This window comes from Cupressus sempervirens, chromosome 7, assembly GCF_028749045.1.
Source record: "Cupressus sempervirens isolate cs-2001-9-10 chromosome 7, ASM2874904v1, whole genome shotgun sequence".
In the NCBI taxonomy this organism is placed as follows: Eukaryota; Viridiplantae; Streptophyta; class Pinopsida; order Cupressales; family Cupressaceae; genus Cupressus; species Cupressus sempervirens.
The window spans coordinates 627,590,503-627,611,424 of NC_143124.1; the positions used below are offsets into that span (position 1 = coordinate 627,590,503).

At 37.3% G+C, this 20,922-nt stretch overlaps 1 protein-coding gene across 1 annotated transcript in view; it reads right to left on the bottom strand.

Annotated features, from left to right (window-relative positions):
- The window catches only part of LOC149548262 (Nucleic acid-binding, OB-fold-like protein), a 130,512-nt gene that overhangs the window by 70,300 nt on the left and 39,290 nt on the right, over positions 1 to 20,922 (bottom strand). Inside the window, exon 5 of the mRNA XM_089792323.1 lies at positions 18,583 to 18,648. Within this exon, the coding sequence (XP_089648449.1) occupies positions 18,583 to 18,648 (66 nt within the window). The remainder of the gene's footprint in view (positions 1 to 18,582; positions 18,649 to 20,922) is intronic.

Consider the following 20,922-nt stretch of genomic DNA (forward strand, 5'->3'; position numbering starts at 1 on the left):
TACCAAAAATCTGCAATAACTTCACCAAACATCTGATGTGGCAATGAAACTCAACTGATAGGCTAATATATCTAAGATGGACCTCCACTTGTGAAATCAGAGCATTTTGAGCTCGCATGACCAGCTTACTAAAAATAGTAAGCTTCCACATATAGCAACTCTGCACTAAATAGCCCTTATTAAAAAGACAAAAAGAGAAGTATTTTTGGTTTATGCAAGATTGCCTTTACTCCTATGATGCTTCTGCATTAGACACTCCGAGTCATTTGAGAATTGACCCTATCAAGTCTCGGGCATATAGTGGAAAACCAAGACGATTAACCTCCTCCCTTGTCAGCCATGATGAATCTTCTACAAGTCTTCCTTTCCAAATATTCTTCATATGTCATGTTCTTTGTGCTTTTGCCAACATGACTGTCCAATATATCCTCAATCTCCTTTGTAGCTTAAGTAGTTGCTGAGATACTCTATTGTGCTTTTGGGACCTCATCTTCAACACCTTCATAATACTTTGTCAAATCTGAAATGTTAAATATTGGTGAAATATTAAGTTCAGTGGACAACCCTACTTCATAGACATTTCCTAAATTATGCTTCCTTAGTATCTTATGTTGTCCAAACTTCATTTTCAACTTGTTATATGTACCTATTGGAAAATGCACCTTCCTCAAATCAACCATGACTTCATCCCTAACTTGAAATTTCTTATGCCTCTTTTTCACATCTGTCTTAAGCCTTATACTGTGTATTCATCTTTGTAATGTGCTTCTCACCTCCTCATGGATGTTCTTCAAGTGTTCTGCAAAAATCCTCACCTTCAGCACTACTTATCTCCCATTTGTCCAACTTCCACAATTCAAAAGCATTTCTAGGACTACTTCCATACACTATATGAGATGGTGATTTACCAGTACTGATGTTGACGAAATTATTATATGTAAATTTTGCTTGTGGTAGAATCAAATCTCATCATGTTGGCTTATCTCCAACTAAACATCTCAGTAAATTCCCCAAACTCCTATTCACCGCCTCTGTATGTCCATCAATCTGTGGATGATGTGACAAGCTGAACTTCAAGTCCATCTTCAACTTCTTCCACAATGTATGAAATACCCAACAAACTTCGTGTCTCGATCTCAAACTATGTTCTTTGGTAGACCATGTAGTTTCACCACTTCTCTGAAAAATAATTCTACCAAATGAATAGCATCACTGGTCTTCTTGCAGGGAATGAAATGTGTCATTTCTTAAAACCTATCAACCAACACAAAAATTGAATCATGCCCTCATTGAGTCTGTCGTAAACCAATAACATAATCCATGCTAACATCCTCCCACGGCTTCTCTAGTACAAGTAACAACTAATAAAACCCTGTATTTTGCTTCGCCCCATTTGCCATCTAACATACTCTGCAACTCTGTACAAACTTCTTGACATCTTGCTACATCTGCAACCAATAATAATTCTTACTAACTAGAGCAATGGTTTTATCTCAACCAAAATGTCTAGCCAATCCTCCACCATGCTTCTCCTTGATTTGATTCTCTATCACAAAACTTCTTGGAATGCACAACTGACTTCCTCTGAATAGCATTCCATCTTGGATGATGAAATCCAACCACTTTGTTTTGTTTAGTGTAACAAATTCTGTACAAGCTTTCCAAGCTTCACCAAAATCAGGATCCTCTGGGCCTCTCAATGAAAACTCTTGAACTCGTTGAACCCAACCACCTCAATTTGCATCTTTGTCAGCAAATGTTATCTCCTGCTAAGAGCATCTACAACCCCATTACACTTCCCACTCCTGTGTTTCAAAACAAAAATTTTAACTCTGCAAAAACTCAACCCACTTTAAATGTCTCTAATTTAACTTTCCTTGACTATTCAAATATGATTAATAACCTATAGCTGGTATAATTTAATTACGAACGCTAATTGGAATGCTAATCTCAGCCACTAGGAATGATTAATCCTTGTTCTTAGAAGCTCAAAATCTGAAGTAATTCCACACCAATGTCATCCAAGAAAACTCAATGATGACCCTGATTGAATTTATCCTAATTGAATAATTCATTGGGTGTTTCACCAATTCATTATGCTGAAATAACTTGGAAGAATTCACAACAAGCTTGAAATATGAAACCCTTGTTACAATTTCTTCTCAATTCAAACAAAAGCAAATACCAAATTATAAATGAATCCATTTTCTCTTGACTTCGACTTTTTTGTAATTCTCCAAGAGATATCTCTACAAATACTCTTGTTATAACTTAAAAATCACTTAGCTTCTGAACCATTTTCTTTTGTTTCAATTCAATTATACTGTCCAATTATAACCCCTCGTTTTGGGGCCCCATTCACATAAAGTGAAAAGATAACTTTATAATTACACTTTATCATTAATTATTATTAGTGTATTACTTCATTAATAGATAAAATTTAAAATAACTCCAAGAATAATCATTATTTCTTGTTTATGTTTGCACTTCGGAATTAACCATTGTATATATTGTGCAGCCAACTATCTAACATCTATTGACTTACTTAAAATAGTAAGTCCCCAAAATTGAGCCAACTGATAAAGTCTGTTAATACCAACTCTGAGTGCACTCTGAAAAATAGTAAAAAGGGATTGATTGACTTACTATGTGTTGCCCTATTTTTGGTCATCCCTTTTTCAAGCTTTCCCCTTAGTTGCCAAATCCACACTTATATTTGCCCAAGTCCTAGGTAGGGTTTGGCTAGGAGTTGCTTCTCATCGAGAGTCCCTTATTTCCTTTTGTCAGGTTTTCGGGATCTCCATGCGTCAACATCTCATCGCTTGCCTTTAGCGGAAAATCCTGTTAGTTAAAGTGCTCGCGGGTTGCTGTGCTTTCTCAGTGTTGTTTCCTCTTAGAAGTGTCTAGGCCTACCCCCTGGTGAGAAGATTTTACCCAAGTCCTATTGTTCTTTGAAAGAATTTGAAGTTTGAAGTTTCCTCTACTACGCTTCTGTCTTGCCCGAAGGCGAAGCATTCTCAAGGATTTCCCGAAATGCGAAAGAGGTTTGCTCTAGCGGCTAAGTCCAAGTTTAAAAGAATATCAAGCACGGGTCTTGAGGAGTAGTTTTCGGAGAGAAGTTTCTAAAATTTCCCAAAGAAAGAAAAATCTAAGTGTAAAGACTATTCGGCAAGAAGTTGTTTTCAAGGCACCCCAAATTTCAGCAACCACGATTCTCAATTTTCCGAAAGTAGAAAAATGGTTTAAGTCCACAAAAGTTTGTTTGCGGAGTTCCATTTTCCAAAGATGTCTGAAGATAAAAGCTTGAGCGAAGTGTTTAAAGAAGAGTACAAGAAGGATCATTTTTAGAGGTTTCTGAAATGTGAAAATGTCTAAGTAAAAAGAGGTTTTGAAAAAGTAGGGGAAGTTCTCTGAAGCCGGAAGAAAGAGTCTCCATCAAAATCCGAAAATCCGAAACCCAGCAAGATTTTTGTGCCTTAGTTGAATTCCTTGCCGAGAAGTTTGAATTCTTGTTGCTCTATTTCAAGCCGGCCGATTTTCAAAAGATTTGATCTTTTCCATTAATGGGCTATACAGAAAGGTGCAAATGACATCATTTTATGTTTGTTAAGCCCAAAGTTAATATAAATGAAAATCTCACTGCCTAGATTTTAGCCAATGGTCGAAAAGGGGACTTATAAAGTAAGATCCACCCGACAAAAGTTATCATTTCTTCTCCCTATCAATCATTTTTTAAATTTGTAATTTATTTGCTCAAAGTGCTATAAAAGTCATGACTGTGAGGTTTATGGGTTATGATAGTCTCAACGAGATTGATTGCACACTGAAGAATCTAAGTGGCACTTCATTGAGGTTCTATGCTCTAGCTGATTTACATCAAAGGTTGATCGCAGACCCAATTCACCTTGTCACACAGAAGTTGAAGGAAAGTGGTTCGATTGAGGCGGCTTGTTTTCCTATTGCAATGCAGCTGTCAAAGCTGATTTACGAGTGCAAAACTCATTTCGATCCAAATACCAAGAAGATAAAGATGCCTGGAGAGGAAGTTCTGCTAACCCTCGACCAAAACACATTACAAAATAGCTTCAAGCTATCGGTGAGGGATGTATATACCCATATGGGTTTCTAGAACTCAGCTTCTATGTTTAATGAGAAGAAGACACTGCAAAGGGAAGACATGATGACTTCTTGGTTCTAGACCCCCCGAAGCAGAAAGAGCAACGTGTCAAAGACATTATATGGCACGAACCTGAAGCAAGAGATTATTGACATCATGAAGCTTCTCTATCGTTTGAAGGGCAATGAGGATTCCTTAAACTTTGTGGAGCACTTTTTCTACATGGTGCAAACCGTGTGTGCAGAAGGAGAGTGCATAGATTGAGGTCAGATTCTCTATGATAATCTATCTAGTTGGCTCTAGATCACCAAGGCCCAGCAAAGGTTCTTTATGTCTTCATATTTGATTTACGCCTTGGCGACTATTCAGTTGTGGTCGGGATTACTACACATCCAGAACTTTGATATGACTACCCTGATGCACGATTTCTATCCATGCCTCCAACTACATAGGAGTTACGCAAATTTTGTCAAAGTTAATCATGCTTTCACAATGCGGATCTATCAAATGTTGCAGGGGTGTCATGAGCGTCACTTCTCTCCAGAGGCTATCTCGCGGTGCTACAATTCAGAAGTTTCTTCATTCAGCTCTCGGCATTTTCATATATAAGGGTAGCGGATTTTGATGGGTTTCCATGGAAGCTGCCCAGGTATCTTGATGATCGCATAGTACTTGTGGAAATGTGCACACAAATTCTTGAGGTTAATGAGCTTTGTTCAGTCGTTAAGGAGGATAGAATTCTATTACCAATCTCAATTGGAGCCCATTCTTGTGCTTCAAGGTCAAATGCCAAGATCGCAATGAAGAATTTTGAGAAGTATAAGCGAGCCTCCTATGAGGTAATTAGATTGCAATTTGATCCTGTTAACTACATAAAAGATAACCAACAATTAGGCCCATCCTACATGCATGTTTCGGCATTGGAAGACTACTGGGCTAACTGTGCAGATGTAGTAGAGAGCCGAAATAGGTTCTTTTCCAGAATGATTGTTGATCAAGTAAGACTCTATGGTGTAAATATCAATGTGTAAGGAATTGAAGATAATGGGCAATTCATGTAATCTTCCACCTACCTGAATGAGATGAACACATCGATTAATTCTACTCCTCCTATCGGCCCAACAGTTAGCAATTTGTAGGTGTTGACGACAGGAATGATAAAAAGAACGGACCCATGCCTGGATAAAAAGGACAGGCAGTTTGTGCAGTCCACTTTCGCAACCTTGCCAACCACAATAGTAGCAACCACGAGCACATCAATAGGACCTTCCCAGATGGTCGGAGAAAATGGTGGAGATGGAGACCAGCCAAAGAAAAATGTCCAAGTCTATCCAACTTCCAAAGGTGGGCTTGCCCCAATTATAGGCTCACCAGAGAATCCAAGAAAGAGGGAGACCAAGGCGCAACACAAGGGGAGAAGGCGGATTTCGAGAATTTAAAAGAGCAAGACTCTTCAGTCCCCATGATCAACTTAGATGGATGGATCTGATGGTGATGGAGGACATGATGGAGAAGCCCCACCACAACAGACACCTCAAGCTCCAGCAAGTCAAGGTAATATTCCTACAATTGTTTCTTCCTCCAAAATAGTTGTATTTCCTTTCTCCAACAAGAAGATGAACACTCCACTAGTTGCAAGAAAGCTATTTGAGTCCACAGCACTTCAGTCCTCTCTAAATGTGTTGCAATTAGAATCATAGTTGGAGAACACCTTGGATCAAAAAAGAAAGAGAGTAGAAGAGAGTGTGCCACCCAAGGATCTCATCTCCCAAATAGTGAAGGCTCTTGCCATAAAGAAGATGAAGAAGACTTCTATGTTGGTGGCGGTTGTTAAAGACGCAATTATGGGAAACTATGTCTTGGAGGTCGGTAGAGGTCAAAAAGAGGGAAGTTTGGCGGAGCTTGCCCCATCGGACTTTTCCATACAACAGTGCTACATGGGTCCACTACAACATGACACAAAGAGGTGCCTATAACAATTTTTCAATAAGGAGATTGGTGGAGAGCTCGATGAGCTCAAAATGACTAGGACATAATTGAAAGCAATGAACAAGGAGTTGTCGGATCATATAAGGCAAATGTTCACTCCTTTGGCTGGTGGAGTAGGGGAACCTCGGATTCTCGAATTTTTGATCCGTCTACAGCAAAGAGCAAGGCCCTATTGACTAAATTGCAAGAAGAGTGTCGTTTCAGAAAATTTGATGAGGACTGGGTAGAGGACATAAAGACAAAGGGATTGCCCCTAATTGCCAAGATGGTCACTCTATGTATCAGAGTGCATGAATTGAAAGGCACTATGGACAAAAACATGGCTTCAATGAAAATAGGCATAGACAAATATAAGGATTTTGAAGGAAGATAATGCCATCAATGCCGACATTTTGAAGGATGGTGGCGAACCACTCTCCCATTGGATGTCCTTAGAATTTAAAAGGGAAAGCATGCTTAAGGAGATGAAACAACAAAAGAAGGTCTAGGAAGGAGTGAAGAAGGTAGAGGATGTTGTCTATGCATACCTCAAGGAGCTGCACACTGAGTCACACATCAACAAGAGCGGGTAGGTGGTAGACGCCAATCTCATGAAGGATAGTTATCAAAAATTCATTGATGAGTTGGATCGCCCTAATAGATTTCAATCATCAGACCTACACACTCTAACTGCCATTGATGGGACGTTAGCTAAGATGTTTGGTAAGCTGCAGGGCAAGATTGACACCATGGAAGCATTGGTCGGAGAGGACGACTATTAGCTAGTAAGATAAGACGATGTGTCGCTTCCAAGATCAAACGAACTAGCGACCGTTATAGCAGCAATGAAACGCCACAAATCTAGTCAGGATCCTTCTAAGTCCAAAGACGGTAGGATCTCAATCGCCCCTACTCCTCCTAATTAGTTATCACGATATGTAATGGATGACATCTATCATTCCATTTTCTATCTTTAGCTCTATCTCTTCACCTTCTTCTAAAATATGATCATTTTGTAAAAACGACCAAAGATCAAGAACCTACATCTGTAAGATTTTGATAATCAATAAAGGATCGGCAAATTTTGGCACAAAGTTTTCCCCCTGTAACAGTGGTTATAGAGTGAGTTGAAGATTTGTGTTAAATGGAGAATTTGGTTTATGTCAAACACTGGGAATTATTGAATCTTAATAGTTGTTAGGATTGATAGTTCTTGCGATGAGATGGTCACTTTGGTTTCATTCTTTTCCTCTCCCCTACCGAAATTGCATTACATTTGTGTGTTTTGGGAATTTGGGTGTAAATGAGTTGGGGAAATGCTTACGTCAACAGTGGTTGGGTGGTAGTTTCAACTGGTCGAAAAGCCACTTAGGTTCAGAAGCACACTGATTTCTCTGTGTTTGCATTTAGGAGTGATTTGCATTTCATCTAGTAGTTGTAGATGCATTTAGGAGTAGGACTAGAAGTTAGATGATGTGCTTGGAGGGTGGTTCGGTTATCTTCACAATCTTGTTGGCAGTAGGACTACAGATCTTTAATCCTACCTTAGTTTTTTGCAATTGCAGGAAATCAGATTTGAGCCTCTCCTTCTCTCTAGTTAAGAGCACACCCTCGACATGAGAGTCAATTTCTAGATAGAAATGAAGGAAAACAAACTATCAACCAACACTATAAATAGTAACTACATTAACCTAAGCTAATCATTGTGCATACCATGAGCCTAGGTGCCCTTGCTCGACATAGTAACTCCTCAACAATGACTTACTATAAATAGTGACTCAATAACTACATCAATCAAGAATACTGAATCTCAACATTGCCACCAAGTTGATCAGGCGTCCTGCTAAATATAGAAACTCTGACTTACCCAAAATAGATAGTTACTATAAGCCAATCTAATTCAAATGAAAAGCAATCCAGAAAATCCCATACCACTGTAGTAGGAACTGGCCTCTAGCTCAACTAACTGAGACCCCCTTTAACAACTCCATAAGCCTATGAGGGTCAGGAAATAAGTTAATCCTTTGAAAGTTGACGCACATGAAATTGGGGACATTACAATGTCTTGTCAATTTATAAGTCAGGCTATCTTTAGTCACCTTTTGTTTATCGATTTGATGCTCAACCCACCATTTTGTAAATTTCAAGAGTGGCCCTGATTTTGAATCAAGATTTAGTGTTTCTTTCTTGGACCAACCATTTGATCGGATGATCTTCAATCTTTCCATCTCATATCCAAACTAGACTACATTTGTATCTTCTTCTACTTGGTCCAGTACCTCAATGATTTTGCATGCTCTAATCATGTTCAGTGGCAATCAAGAAAACATCCTCCATTTGACCTCGTACTCATATACAACATTGCCCGAGAAGTCTTCAAGGAGAAACTTGAGTTGGTATTCTACTCTAATTTTACTGTAGAGATCATAATCCATTGAAATATCTCCTACTTATCAATTGATGAGCTTAAGGGGTTTCTAATGAATGGTTCATAAGGCACAACACTTGGTGAAAGCTTTGCAAATATGGTTGCAAGCAGAGTAGGTTTTCACTCAAGCTGGAGTAGTAACAGGATGGGTGACCTCCCAAGAAGTCTCAGTGCTTCACCTCCGTGAGCATCACCTAGGTCCAATGCGTATTAAGTGTTCTATTCATTCTAATGAGAGATATTCAATGAGTTTGACTCGAAAAACTACACAGTTGAATCCTAATAGCAATATCACAAATTGACTTGTTGTGGAAGATATCTTCTACTTATCAATTGATGAGCTTAAGGGGCCTTGTAATGTTCTGATCCTGGAGGGGACTGTTGGCATACGGTCTAATATGAGGATGTTGTACAATGTAGATTCTAGGTGCACGAGAGAAGCCGATGACTACTATTTGTCTGTATGGTATGTTGGTTCCCAAAACTGCAGATTGGAAATCCAAGAGCCTGCCACTTCTCTGATAAGACTTCTCAATCAATTCTAGCCAACGAACGGGAATACTTCTCAATTCCCCTAAACTTCAGGCTCCACTACACCAAGCAGGTTAACCTTCACCTTGAATGCCGACTATCTGGTTCAAGGTTTTTTTATAGCGAATTTAAACTTTTGGAGTTCTCCGACAGGCAAAGTCCTCGAACTCGATAAAAATGAAATTGGATGCTAGATAATAGTTGAGTGTTTTGTATAAGGTTTTAAATAATTGATTTGATGTTTGCAAGAAGGAAATTATAGATTTTTTGACTTCAATAAAAAGACCAGTGCCTCTGCTCATCTGGGCGATAGAGTCAACTTCAGTGAATTATCACGTACAACTTTATAATGTTTTACACACTTTATTACCAACAATTAAATAATCGAGATGAGACAAATCAAATATTATGCCATCTTAAATTAGTCCAAATTGAATTAACTCCTCTGGCAAGGAGACAAACTGGACACAGATGCGGAAACAATTATTTATTTCACAATATCTGCAATGATCAAACTTAAAATGCTAAATGACCATGTCTACTTATCCGACATTTAAATTGATGCAGAATTCCAAAAAATAATTACAAAGGACGATTCGCCTATGATTTAAATCTCCATGCCATTTAAAAATAAACAAAAGACTATTTATTTTATTATTAAAATAAAATAATAGAATTTTTATTACAAAGTCATAATAAACTCCTTATCCCTCCATACAATAAAATAAATATAAAATACTCCTTTCAAGTGTATGTGTGAATGTTCGGATATGTATGATGATGTCCCTTTTGCAAATAATATATCCTCCTTTTATATCTTTTCCTTCCAAGCAAATGAGGTGTTTGTTGGGGAAAGAAACATCTCTTTGGTTTATACTCTTTAATAAATACACCAATTCACTTTCATAAACTTTTTTTATTATCTAAATTTTAATTATCAAGCTTTTATGAATGTATCCTTTGCTGCAAATAATTTTGACCCATGAAAACACTAGTAGGGCTTTTTAATCATGTCTTCATCGAGAGCAAATAAAATGCTTGGCAGAAATCGATTTCAATTTGTTTTTGCACGTCGATGCTGGATAGGATAGGTTGAGTCTTGACAAGGATCGTAGGCATTTTGATCACCCATTTCTAGAGATGTTTTCCCTTTTGCTAGGTGTGTGAATAGAAAATCCGGTCTTCCGCAATTTGTTCTGTACTGGGCAATTTTGGGTCTTTTACCTTATCGTACTTGGGTTCCTGGACATTAGATAGCTTTCTGAGACTAGTATATGTTGTTCCTGCCTTTGAACATGACTTGGCGCCTTAATATTCATCGGATTTTTTTTAAATACACGCAACACTTATGCCTATCTTCCTCTTCGCATGTGTTGATGGGCTCACAGCAACATCACTATGTGTAAGGCCTTCATGTTGAGTGTCATTCCTTTATCTTTGATTGAAGTTTTGACCATGTCCAAGAAATATGATGGAGACTCATTTTTATCAAATGTCGAGTTGAGAACTGGCGCAATCCCCTGGGCATCAATAGTTTCAAAAAGATTTGATTCCATTATAGCCACTATGGTTTGTATTCTTTCAAATCTAAATACCCTAGTAACTATAACAATAACTTCCTCATCAAGAGACTCTACTTCATATTTGATATTTCCACTTCCTTCATCTTTCTCTGGAGCAACTGTGTGGCTAAAGTTTAAGAATCTAGAATACTTCGACTTGAATAGTCACAACACTTTGAGGGCTTTAGATATACATCTTCCAATGCCCAAGTTTCAAGTTTATTCATTCCTCTTTGTGCAGTCATAGATATTATCACTGTTACTTGATTTTCTTAGAGGCTGCAAAGCTAATATTTATAATGAATCTAACTATATAACTTACTCAACTCATTAATATGAAAGGGTGAGGATGGCATGTCTCCTACAATTAGAAACATCACTTTTAACAACTTGAACATCAACACATCCAAGACTCAACAAATATCGGACCTGTGAATAATCTATGGTCCAAATCTGGCATCAGCAATACATCTTAATTCTCAAATGGAGATCCTTAATTCACAAAAATTTGGGCTCTATCACCGTAGAGATGTGAGGTATGCTATAGTCGGGTTACAGTTGGGAACACGACCATACAGTGAGGAGGCTTGAGATTATACAGTACTAAGTGGCCTGCATAGGGTGATATCAGGTAAGCCATAGAGTGAAAGATAAGGAAGCAATACGGAGTTTCCAACTATTTGTACGGTGGAAATGGAGGAGGGGTGTGGATAGTTGACATGTCCATACAGTGAACGGAGAGTCTGAGACAACAAAGGGAGTGAGTTGGAGCGGTCGTACGCTCCATACGGTGGGAATGAGAGAGAAAAAGTGGTAGGAGCAATTGTATGGTGGCCTTGGCAACAAAGAGCGTGGCAAAAAGGAATGGAGATGTGAAGGCTAAGCGAAGAGTGAATTAGTAATGAGTAGTACTCACCAAGAATGGTAATGCAAATCATAGAATTATGTAATTAACACAAAATGAAGAACTAATACTTGCATATACCAAAAAGTTGCCGTTCCAATCACGAAATATAACTACAGACAAAGATGGTGCTCCATGTGTGCCAGATCTAGTGCAAAGTAATACACAAACGGAATAGAGTGAGGGTTGAATCCACCAAAACTGGAGAAGGCAAGTAGGGAAGATCTTCCACTTCCGAAATGGTAAACAATACAAAACTCCAAGAGGAATTCACAGCATAAAGAAATAATCTAGATTACATGCCTATGCTAAACTTCCTGTTGGACATATATATCCACTGAGAGAGAAAATACTAAGCACCGACAAGAGGCAACGAAAGCACCTATGGAAAATAAAAATAAAAATAAAAATAAAAGGGTCCAAGATAAACCAAAACGGCCCATGACAAAGTTATAATTTTCTTATTTATTTTATAACGGGGACATCACAGATTTTCTAATGAATGGTTCATAAGGCACAACACTTGGCGAAGGTTTTGCAAATAGGGTTGCAAGCAGAAAGGGTTTAACCATTGAGGAGATTTTGTAGTTAAGCGCGATCAAGTTGGGGTAGTACTGGGATGAGTGACCTCCAGGGAAGTCTTGGTGCTTCACCTCTGTGAGCATCACCTAGATCCAATGTGTATTAAATGTTCTATTCATTCTCATGGGAGATAGGTTTTGTGAACCACTGCTCATCAAACATGGGTCAATGAGTTTGACTCAAAAAACTACATAATTGAATTTTGATAGCATTATCATAAACCATTCTTGCGGGGCAAAATGCTAGATGCTAGAAATGTGGCTCATATGCAAATCTTTCAATTGTTTGTAGGCAAACACATATTTCAACTTCATCTCCTATAGCAATTGGGAATTCCAATCCCAAAGTCTTCATTTTCTGAATCTTGCCATATGCAATCAGTTGCCTAGTGACTTCGAGAAACACCATCTTGTCAATCGAATAACTTGAAAGTCTATATGGTTTTGATGAAAACTCCTACAACATAATGTTGAAGAAGTTTGGAAGCTAGATAAATCATGCTTTGTACTTCTTTAACAACTTCATTGCCTTGGCTAAAAGCCTCGTACGGAAGCCACCTTGCAATTCTGACAATGCTCATTGTGAAGGGATCCTTGACCCTTAGGAAGTAATCCTTAGCAAAGTGTTGTAACTGGGAATAATACTCATGCACTTTCACGTGGCTTGGACTACTTTTCTGTTGGCCCTTTGCACCTCAATCCATCATACCTTGTTTTCATATTTAACATGTATACCACGTAAGAGCTCATGTAGACCTCCCCTACTTGCTCCAAGTTTATAAATTCCTTGTCTAGATTATGACCAATCATTTGAGCCATATCCGTTCCGGGCTCAAACAAATAGGACTATGGAATCCCAAATATCCTACTTAACATCATCACCAAGTCATCATTCTCTCGTTGAAAATCTATCCAAACAGCTGCTTAGATAATTTAGAAGGGCGAGTCTTGAACTTCCACAATTATTTTGAGTTGATCACTCCCTCCCAATGGTCAATCCCATAGGAGTAGATCTTGAGCCTCAATTCTTCCAACTTTAGCACCATTGTCTTGCACAATGGGATCCCAAAAGATTTTGAAATTGTCATAAGAGAAAGGCCAGCTAGCATTTTGTCATCTAGCCCTCTAATTGTTCAATCTTCTGAAAAATAACACCTCACACACTTCATGATTAGTTATGCATGCTAGATGGCTGAAAGAAATCCAACTACTACTACAATCCCGCTCCTAACCATCTGGTGGTATCAGGGAGCATGGTCCTTGCAGCCAACCATTCTTCTATTGAATTCACTCATGTCAAGGCCACCCAAGTGTGTATTACCAACATCTTTCCACTTTAACGTGATCTTTGACTCTAGAAGAAATATCCTTGCTATTTTGTTTCTACTAATTTCTAAACTCAAAAAGAAACTGAAACCAAAAGAAATAAAGATAAACATGATATTTGAGACATGCAAATGACTTGTTAAAAACTGAGAACAATCTGACCACCTCCTTGTGACTTAGATTAGGAAGAAGTGAATAGATAATATTTTGTTCTATAATATTGGATATACCAGCTCCAAACTTGAGATAAACTGCGATCAAAAAGCTGCTTGATTTCGGTCTGTGCAAGTGGATTCCCAAACAGGAATTAGGAAAATATGATTCCATCTGAAGGTTGTGTTTTGTACTAGGAGTTAAGCATCAACCTTTAGTATGAAAAATCAGATCAACCTACCCCTTTATTTGAACTGAACGGTTTTTCTACCTTTTGAATTGGGATTACTAAATTTACTGAACACATTATTGTGATCAGAATGGATGCTATCTGTCCAAGATTGGCTTGTGTTTCGTCCAGGCTTGAACTTCTGGGGGCTGCATCCTGAAAAGCAGAGAATTTCAACTTCTTGCAGAGAAAATAAAAAAAATCAAAGATGTAAAGAATGAACATATCTCATCATGTGATTTTTTCTAAAGACTTCAGTGACCTGAGAAAGCAGATTTTTGCTTTCTTCCAACTTTGAAACCCAAGCAATGACAATTGTTGAAAAAAACCTCAACCTGGCTTGATAAGGAAGCAACATAAGAGTGGCACCACAACTTATGACTGAAAAATAGGACTAAGGCATAGCCCCATGATAAATACTTAAAATAACATTTGATGGGACTTTAGCGTTTTGCCAAATATTTAAAATACCATTAGGTCCCTTAATTTATTAGATACTTAGATTATGAGGGACGAAAAACAGGATAGTATGTTTTATTTAATTACTAACAGCTATTCAAGAGGGGGCATTGCAGTCCTCCCTCCCCGGCTTGTTGGTCCTCTAGCAATCGTAAACTAGGATGTTGCAGAATATCTTCGCCTTCCTGCGTAGGATCCTCAATAGGTAAACCCTTCCATTTAATTAGATACTCTTGGACCATTTTATTTCTCAACTTTCTCTACCTCCAATCTACAATACCCTCAGGCACCAAAACCAATTCCCCCCCTTCGTACAATGGTGGCAGCTCCGGAGATGCAATCGTATGTTGACCCAATGCTTTCCTAAGGGAAGAAACATAAAAATGTTGTGAATCTTACTTCCTTCAAGAAGATCCAATTCAAATGCAACTTCACAAATCTTCCTAAGGATTTTTTAGGGACCATATAAACATTGCTTCATTTTATCCACACCACTACTCTTCAATGAAGAATGGTTGTAGATGCAAGAAAAGCAAGTTCCCAACCTGAAATTTTCTTTCCACTCTATGCATGTCTTCATACATTCTCTGCTGATGTTGGGCTGTTGTATAATATCTTTCAATGATTTGAAAATATCATGATGACTCTGAATTGTCTCATTTGCACGAGGAACTTTACTGTCATCAAATGTCTAGTCTACGAATGATAAAACGTAGTATATGTGCAAGTCTCTGAATGGGGGTATGCCAATCGACATATGATAGGTTGTATTGTAACAATACTAACCTAAATGAAGCCACATTACCCAAGCACATAGTTCCTAAGGTAACCCTCTACCCATTTGTTTAAAATCTTTGTCTACCCATTAGTTTGAGGATGGTGACTAGTGCTTACAATTCAGTACCTTCCAATCTGAACAATTCCTACCAAACATAATGATGAATTGGTAGTTTTGATCACTTACGATGGTCTTAGGTAGACTGTGTAACCTGATGACCTCCCTGAAAAATAAATGACCTCCCTGAAAAATAATTCAGCCACCTAAGATGCTGAAAAATAGGTAGCAATGGAAAAGAAAGGAGAATATTTCATTAACCTGTCCACAACTACAAAGATACAATCTTTCCCTTGCACTCAAGGTAGACTTGTGATAAAATCCATTAATATCCCTTCCCATTTCTGCTCAAGTACCGAAAGTGGTTGTAGTAGGTCTAGAGGGAATGTTTATTCTGACTTGTTCTGCTGGCAAGTTAGGCAGTCTTTAACATGTTGTAATACATCGTCTTTCAATCCCTTCCAGGTAAACCTCTCACGAATCTGCCGGTAGGTTTTGAAGAAACTTGGGTGTCCTGCTAACGGTGCATTTTGTAATGCCTTCAAAATATTGGTCATCAACTTGGAATTCGGTAAAAGATAAATTTTGTCCTTGTAAACCTTGTCATTAATCAATTAAAGCAAGTGTATTCTTCACATATTCAGTCACGAGTTGAGATTTCCAGTCAGCTGAAATTTCAGTGAAAGAGCAGAGTGCTTGTTTCCTAGATAAACGTCAGCAACCACATTTTTCTTACCCTTTATATACTCAACATCAAAATCGTAAGCCTAAACCTTGCTTAACCTCTTTCATTGCCTTTCATATAGATCTTTCTACTCCAAAAAGTACTTGAGATTGTTGTGATTTGTTCAGACCAGAAATTTGGATCCCACCAAATATTTTTTGAGCTTAGCTAGCACTTGCATAATTGCTAACATCTCCTAATCATATTATTGCCCACTTTTGGTACCCTTGGTATAAAATGGTCTAGGAAAAACTTTGGTCACAATTAAAAAAATCGTACCTTAGTCTTTTATCAACCGTCGCAATTTCAGGTTTTTGGTACCTGTCGGGAACAAGTCTTTAGGAAGGAAAGATCCAGTTAGAAATATGATTGTCCAGTTCTTCTACGTCGAGTCTTTGGGTCCCTGACTCAGTCCTTGAGTCATTAGGATTGTTAAGTCAAAAGTCCTTCATTATCTTCGAAAAGTTAGTTGTGAAATTTCGCAGGAGTTCCAAAGCATCATCAAAATCCGACAAGCACAGGGATAGATTTATAAGACCGAAAGGAAGTGAAATGCTTAGTTTTGAACTTCTTGTCGGAAATTGTAGGGCTGCACAAAGTATCGTCAAGTTCCAAAGGGAAGAGAAGAACATAAAGAAAAGGCCAATGGAAGGAAAGGAAGATTGATTGCCTATTTGAGAAGATCACGAGTGTTGGAAGGGCAGTCGAGAAGACCATGATTGCCCATGGATGTTGGTGAAATATTCTTTGAAGGAAAGTTTGGGAATTTGCCATCGTGCCTGGACTGCCATTGAATTCCGAGAGCAAGGATGGAAACAACAAAAATTCCCTTTGCTTAGTAAAAACCTTAATGGCAGAGAAAGTGAACAGTTCCCGCATTATGATCAGATTCTGAAACTTCAAATTGAAGACTGCAGGAAGATATTCAGAATCCACATTAGAGAAGCCATTTGTTTTAAAGGCAATGGTTTCTATTTCAGATAGGATGACATGTCCGATCTCCAAAAAGTTGCAGAAAATTAAATGCTTGACAAGACTAGCTTTAATGACGTGTCATGTCAAGCATTAAAGGAACAAATTCATATCGTTTGTTACACATTTCAAGGCTGTTTCGGACAGTCGGAAGCATAAAGAAGAAGTTAAACTAGGGGATCAGTCCTACAGCGACAAATGGCAAGAATTTGGTGAATTGAACATTTTGGTGTGACACGTCATCTGCAGGAACACAGTTATACTAATTCTATCCAAGATGATAAAAAGGGGTTTCATATACTCAAGCTACGATCACTTGAATGGTTTGAAGAGTGAGCAACAAGAGATTGGAGATGCTAAATTAAGCAGGTTTGATTTAGATGATCTCTAGAGGAGAGTGAATAGCCAAAATAGTCACCCAGTCACAAACAAATTAGCATTGAGTAGACTAATGCAAGTAGTTGCATTTGCCATTGCAGTGCAGCGCGCAGAGTTAATAGTAGAATGCCTCAATCGATACAACCCAAAAACCAGGGAAATTAAGAAACCAAATGAAGAAGTACTGATCATAGTTGGCATAATCGCAGTGTAATCTGCGATTACTCAAAAATCGCCGAGTACTTTTGCCAGGCGAGTTTTTCAGCCAAAAAATCACTGTTTAAAAAACACGGCAGTTTGAGAAAACCTGCCGATTAATGGCAGAATTATTGGTGAGTTTTAGCCAACGACTCGCCTGTGCGCACAGGCCAAGGATATAGGCCAAAAGTTATATTTTTCTTCACCAGTTTTCATTTGTGCATTTTAATTAAATTTAAGTGGTTTTTTAGGTTCCCGAGTTTTTTTTGAAAAACAGGCTGATTTTTTCCCAGATAAACTTTTTGAGCCTTGGCGGGTTATTGTCGAGTGAGAGTTTTCCAACTATGGTACTAATCACTCTCAACAGAGAGACCATGCAGAATTCCTTTTGATTGCCTGTGAGGAGAGATTACATTGGTTGGGACTTTGCCCTGTCGCAGTCACATTTTAGCAAAAGGAAGACTTACTTCAGAGGTGTGAAGTCTCAAGAGTGGTTCAAGGAGAAAGGGTCGGGCCAATATGACTTTCAAATGAATGGCTTTCATTTGACTCAAACATCAACACTATATTAAAAAAATCAGGCAGATACAACAATATACACAATAGATAAGACCACTGCAGAGACATTTCTGCACGTATGAGATGGGAAACAAATGTTTTTTTATTAATTTCCTCTAATGATAAATTTGGGTGATATATAGTTGTAATGATGAGTTTTTGCTTCAAATTAGTGCACAAAAAGAATTCTTCATTAAAGGGATATTCTTGAGATTCTTAAATAACTAAACCTACGTGAATCTATAGGTATTATAACTAATTACCAGCATTAAAAAGGAACTGAATAATACAAAAGAATGATTTTGTATGATTTTGGGTGTACATTGACATGCAAAATGAGAAAAATCCAGGTCTAGTAAATTCAACTCCAGAATTTTAGCTTAGTTAATGAAATAAATTTGGTGTTACATTCGTTTGCGGATTGCAAACTCTAAGGCAATGAAGTCAAATTAACTGACAGGGATTTTCAACAAATTAACAACATATAAAGGTTTGATGAAAAATGAACTACACATCATATATGGGTGTAAGTGCATCCCTTTGATTCCCCATGCCAACCAATGAGAGAAAGTGCCTACTGTCAATCAAAATGTACAATCTTAAAAATCATTTATGATCAGATTGAATGAAAATAATTAATAGAGCCCTACAAAACTCACATTAAATGCAAATGCTGGTTTTTCCATGTTGATCTTCTCAAATACTGCACTGAAGTCTTCAATATTCTACAATTTCAACCAAAAATTTCAGTTTAAAAACCCCAGCAGTAAAAGCAGATTGTTTTAGTAGAATGAAAGATAATGTTACACTAACATTTTTATATTTTTAACTGAAAAGGACATTGTTCAACCAACTATAAGTAGCATGTATACATAGTAGCAACTGTCATTGATGAAATAGCACCAAATGTTGAACTTCGATGCTACTCAAGAGTCTCTACAGAACGAGAAAACAATTTACAATATTGCTATAATAATAAATACTGTATTGCTAAAAAATTTCCAACACCCCACTCTTTGACAAGTTCAACTCCTTTTTTTTCCATTTTAACATTTTTCCATGGCAATGTGGTGCAATAATAAGTATCTCATGTCTACTTTAAGTACAGATTTTTTTTACTTGAGAAGCTACCAATAAGTAGTGTCCAGTAAAGCTGCTTCAACAAATAATAACTTGGCAATTATGGTGCCTTTCTTTAAACAGAAAACTTAAGCACATAGAAATTAATGAAGAATAAACCATGCTCAACTAACTTGTCACACAGATCACAGGATAACTGATCAAATACAAGTTGAATAAATCAATTCTTTGTAAGCAACTATATCTTCCATCATTACTTAACTAGTTAAATTTCTTTAAAAAAAGATCCACGTGAGGAACATAAAAAGGGGCTCAAATCTAATTTTTTAATAAAATTACATATTAACAAAATCAATCTTTGGATTCCTCAAAATCTATACAAGTCCAAAATAGAGGGCTGTAAATTAAATTAAAAACACTCATATTTCCTAGTTGAGTTATCTGTAGTAGTTTACATTTACAGTATGTAATATGTTACAGAAAATGTAATTATATTTCTAATATTACTTTTGAACACATGATATATATTATAAATATAAACATAACCCCTACTAAGAGTTCAGTTAAGGTAGTGTTTTAGGTGGATATTTTGCAACTGACAGTTTATGCAAATTCAGTTACAAAATAGGATTACTTGCCATAGTGTGTGTGACAAAGCCTCTTCTACCTTAAAGGGAAGGCTCCCCCTTCTTACCGTTCCTTGCATCAACTCAACGCAAGCAAGAAGTTAAGAGACGCTTTAAAGGGTATTACCAATATTATTTCCTTTTTTTAAGAAAAGAATCCACTTACTCATAGAGTGGGTAATGAGCAAGATGGGTCTCTTTAACTACACTTTTGTCTAAAAGCTGGAAACAGTAATACCTATAATCTCACATCAACTCACAGGCTGATTGAAAGTGTATCAGCTTAGATCTATGTCTAGTTTTTCTACACTATAAGAATGGCTATGAAGCTCATAGATTCCTATGCAATTCTTGAAACATACATCTCTACTATTGGGGCACACAAACTTCCAGAAGTAAAGATTTATAAACTATAATCCTATAAGTTATTTCAGTTCACAAAAATGGTTAACTTAATTCTAATAAATGCATGAATATAAGAAAATAATATAAACCACAATCATAGGTTCTAGTCTACACCACCACAAATGCTTCCAGTCACAACATCAAATCCAATTGCTTCTCATACTCACTTTGCTAATTGCTCTAATACACACACAAGAATAACATGAATTAAAGATAGTAAATGCAAATTGCAGTCACAGCTTCCAATTTGTTCTACCACAATTGTTCCCAAACACAACTTCAAAACAAAATGCTCTCTTTATATTTTTCTTTCAAATTCGTCCTAAACAATCAGAGTTGCGCTTGCACAAGTTTGGCAAAGCACCCTCGCATACAAAAAAAGATGAATATTTAAAATGAAGTGCATTCCTTTATATAGGTAAAAGAGTGAGAGGGAAATGGATAAGAAGGTGGGAGGAAATCAACCACATTGATTAAGTCAAATAAGAAAGAAGATTTATTGGATTGCATGACTAAAGGTTCATGTAATCAGATTACATGCACATGGATTACATGCAACCTATCTTCTAAAACTACAAAGCTGAAAACAAGCTTAAAGAAAAATTGGAGAAGTGTTGAATCAATCTTTATAGATTATCAACAAAAGCCTTGTATTTAGCAATGCAATCATGGACAGTCAGAAGATCTGGAACTTTCATCTTCTGTGAAATTGCATTAACCTTGACAGCATTAGTGTGACCATCTTAACAATCTAGTAGTTTTCTGCAATGGAATCCCACAAGTGTTTCCCTAAAAACTTGTAGGTCTCAACTTTGTTCATTTTATGTGCTCCAAAATCACCTTATTTGAATTCACCATTGACCCTTTCAATGAATTCTGAAGTCATTT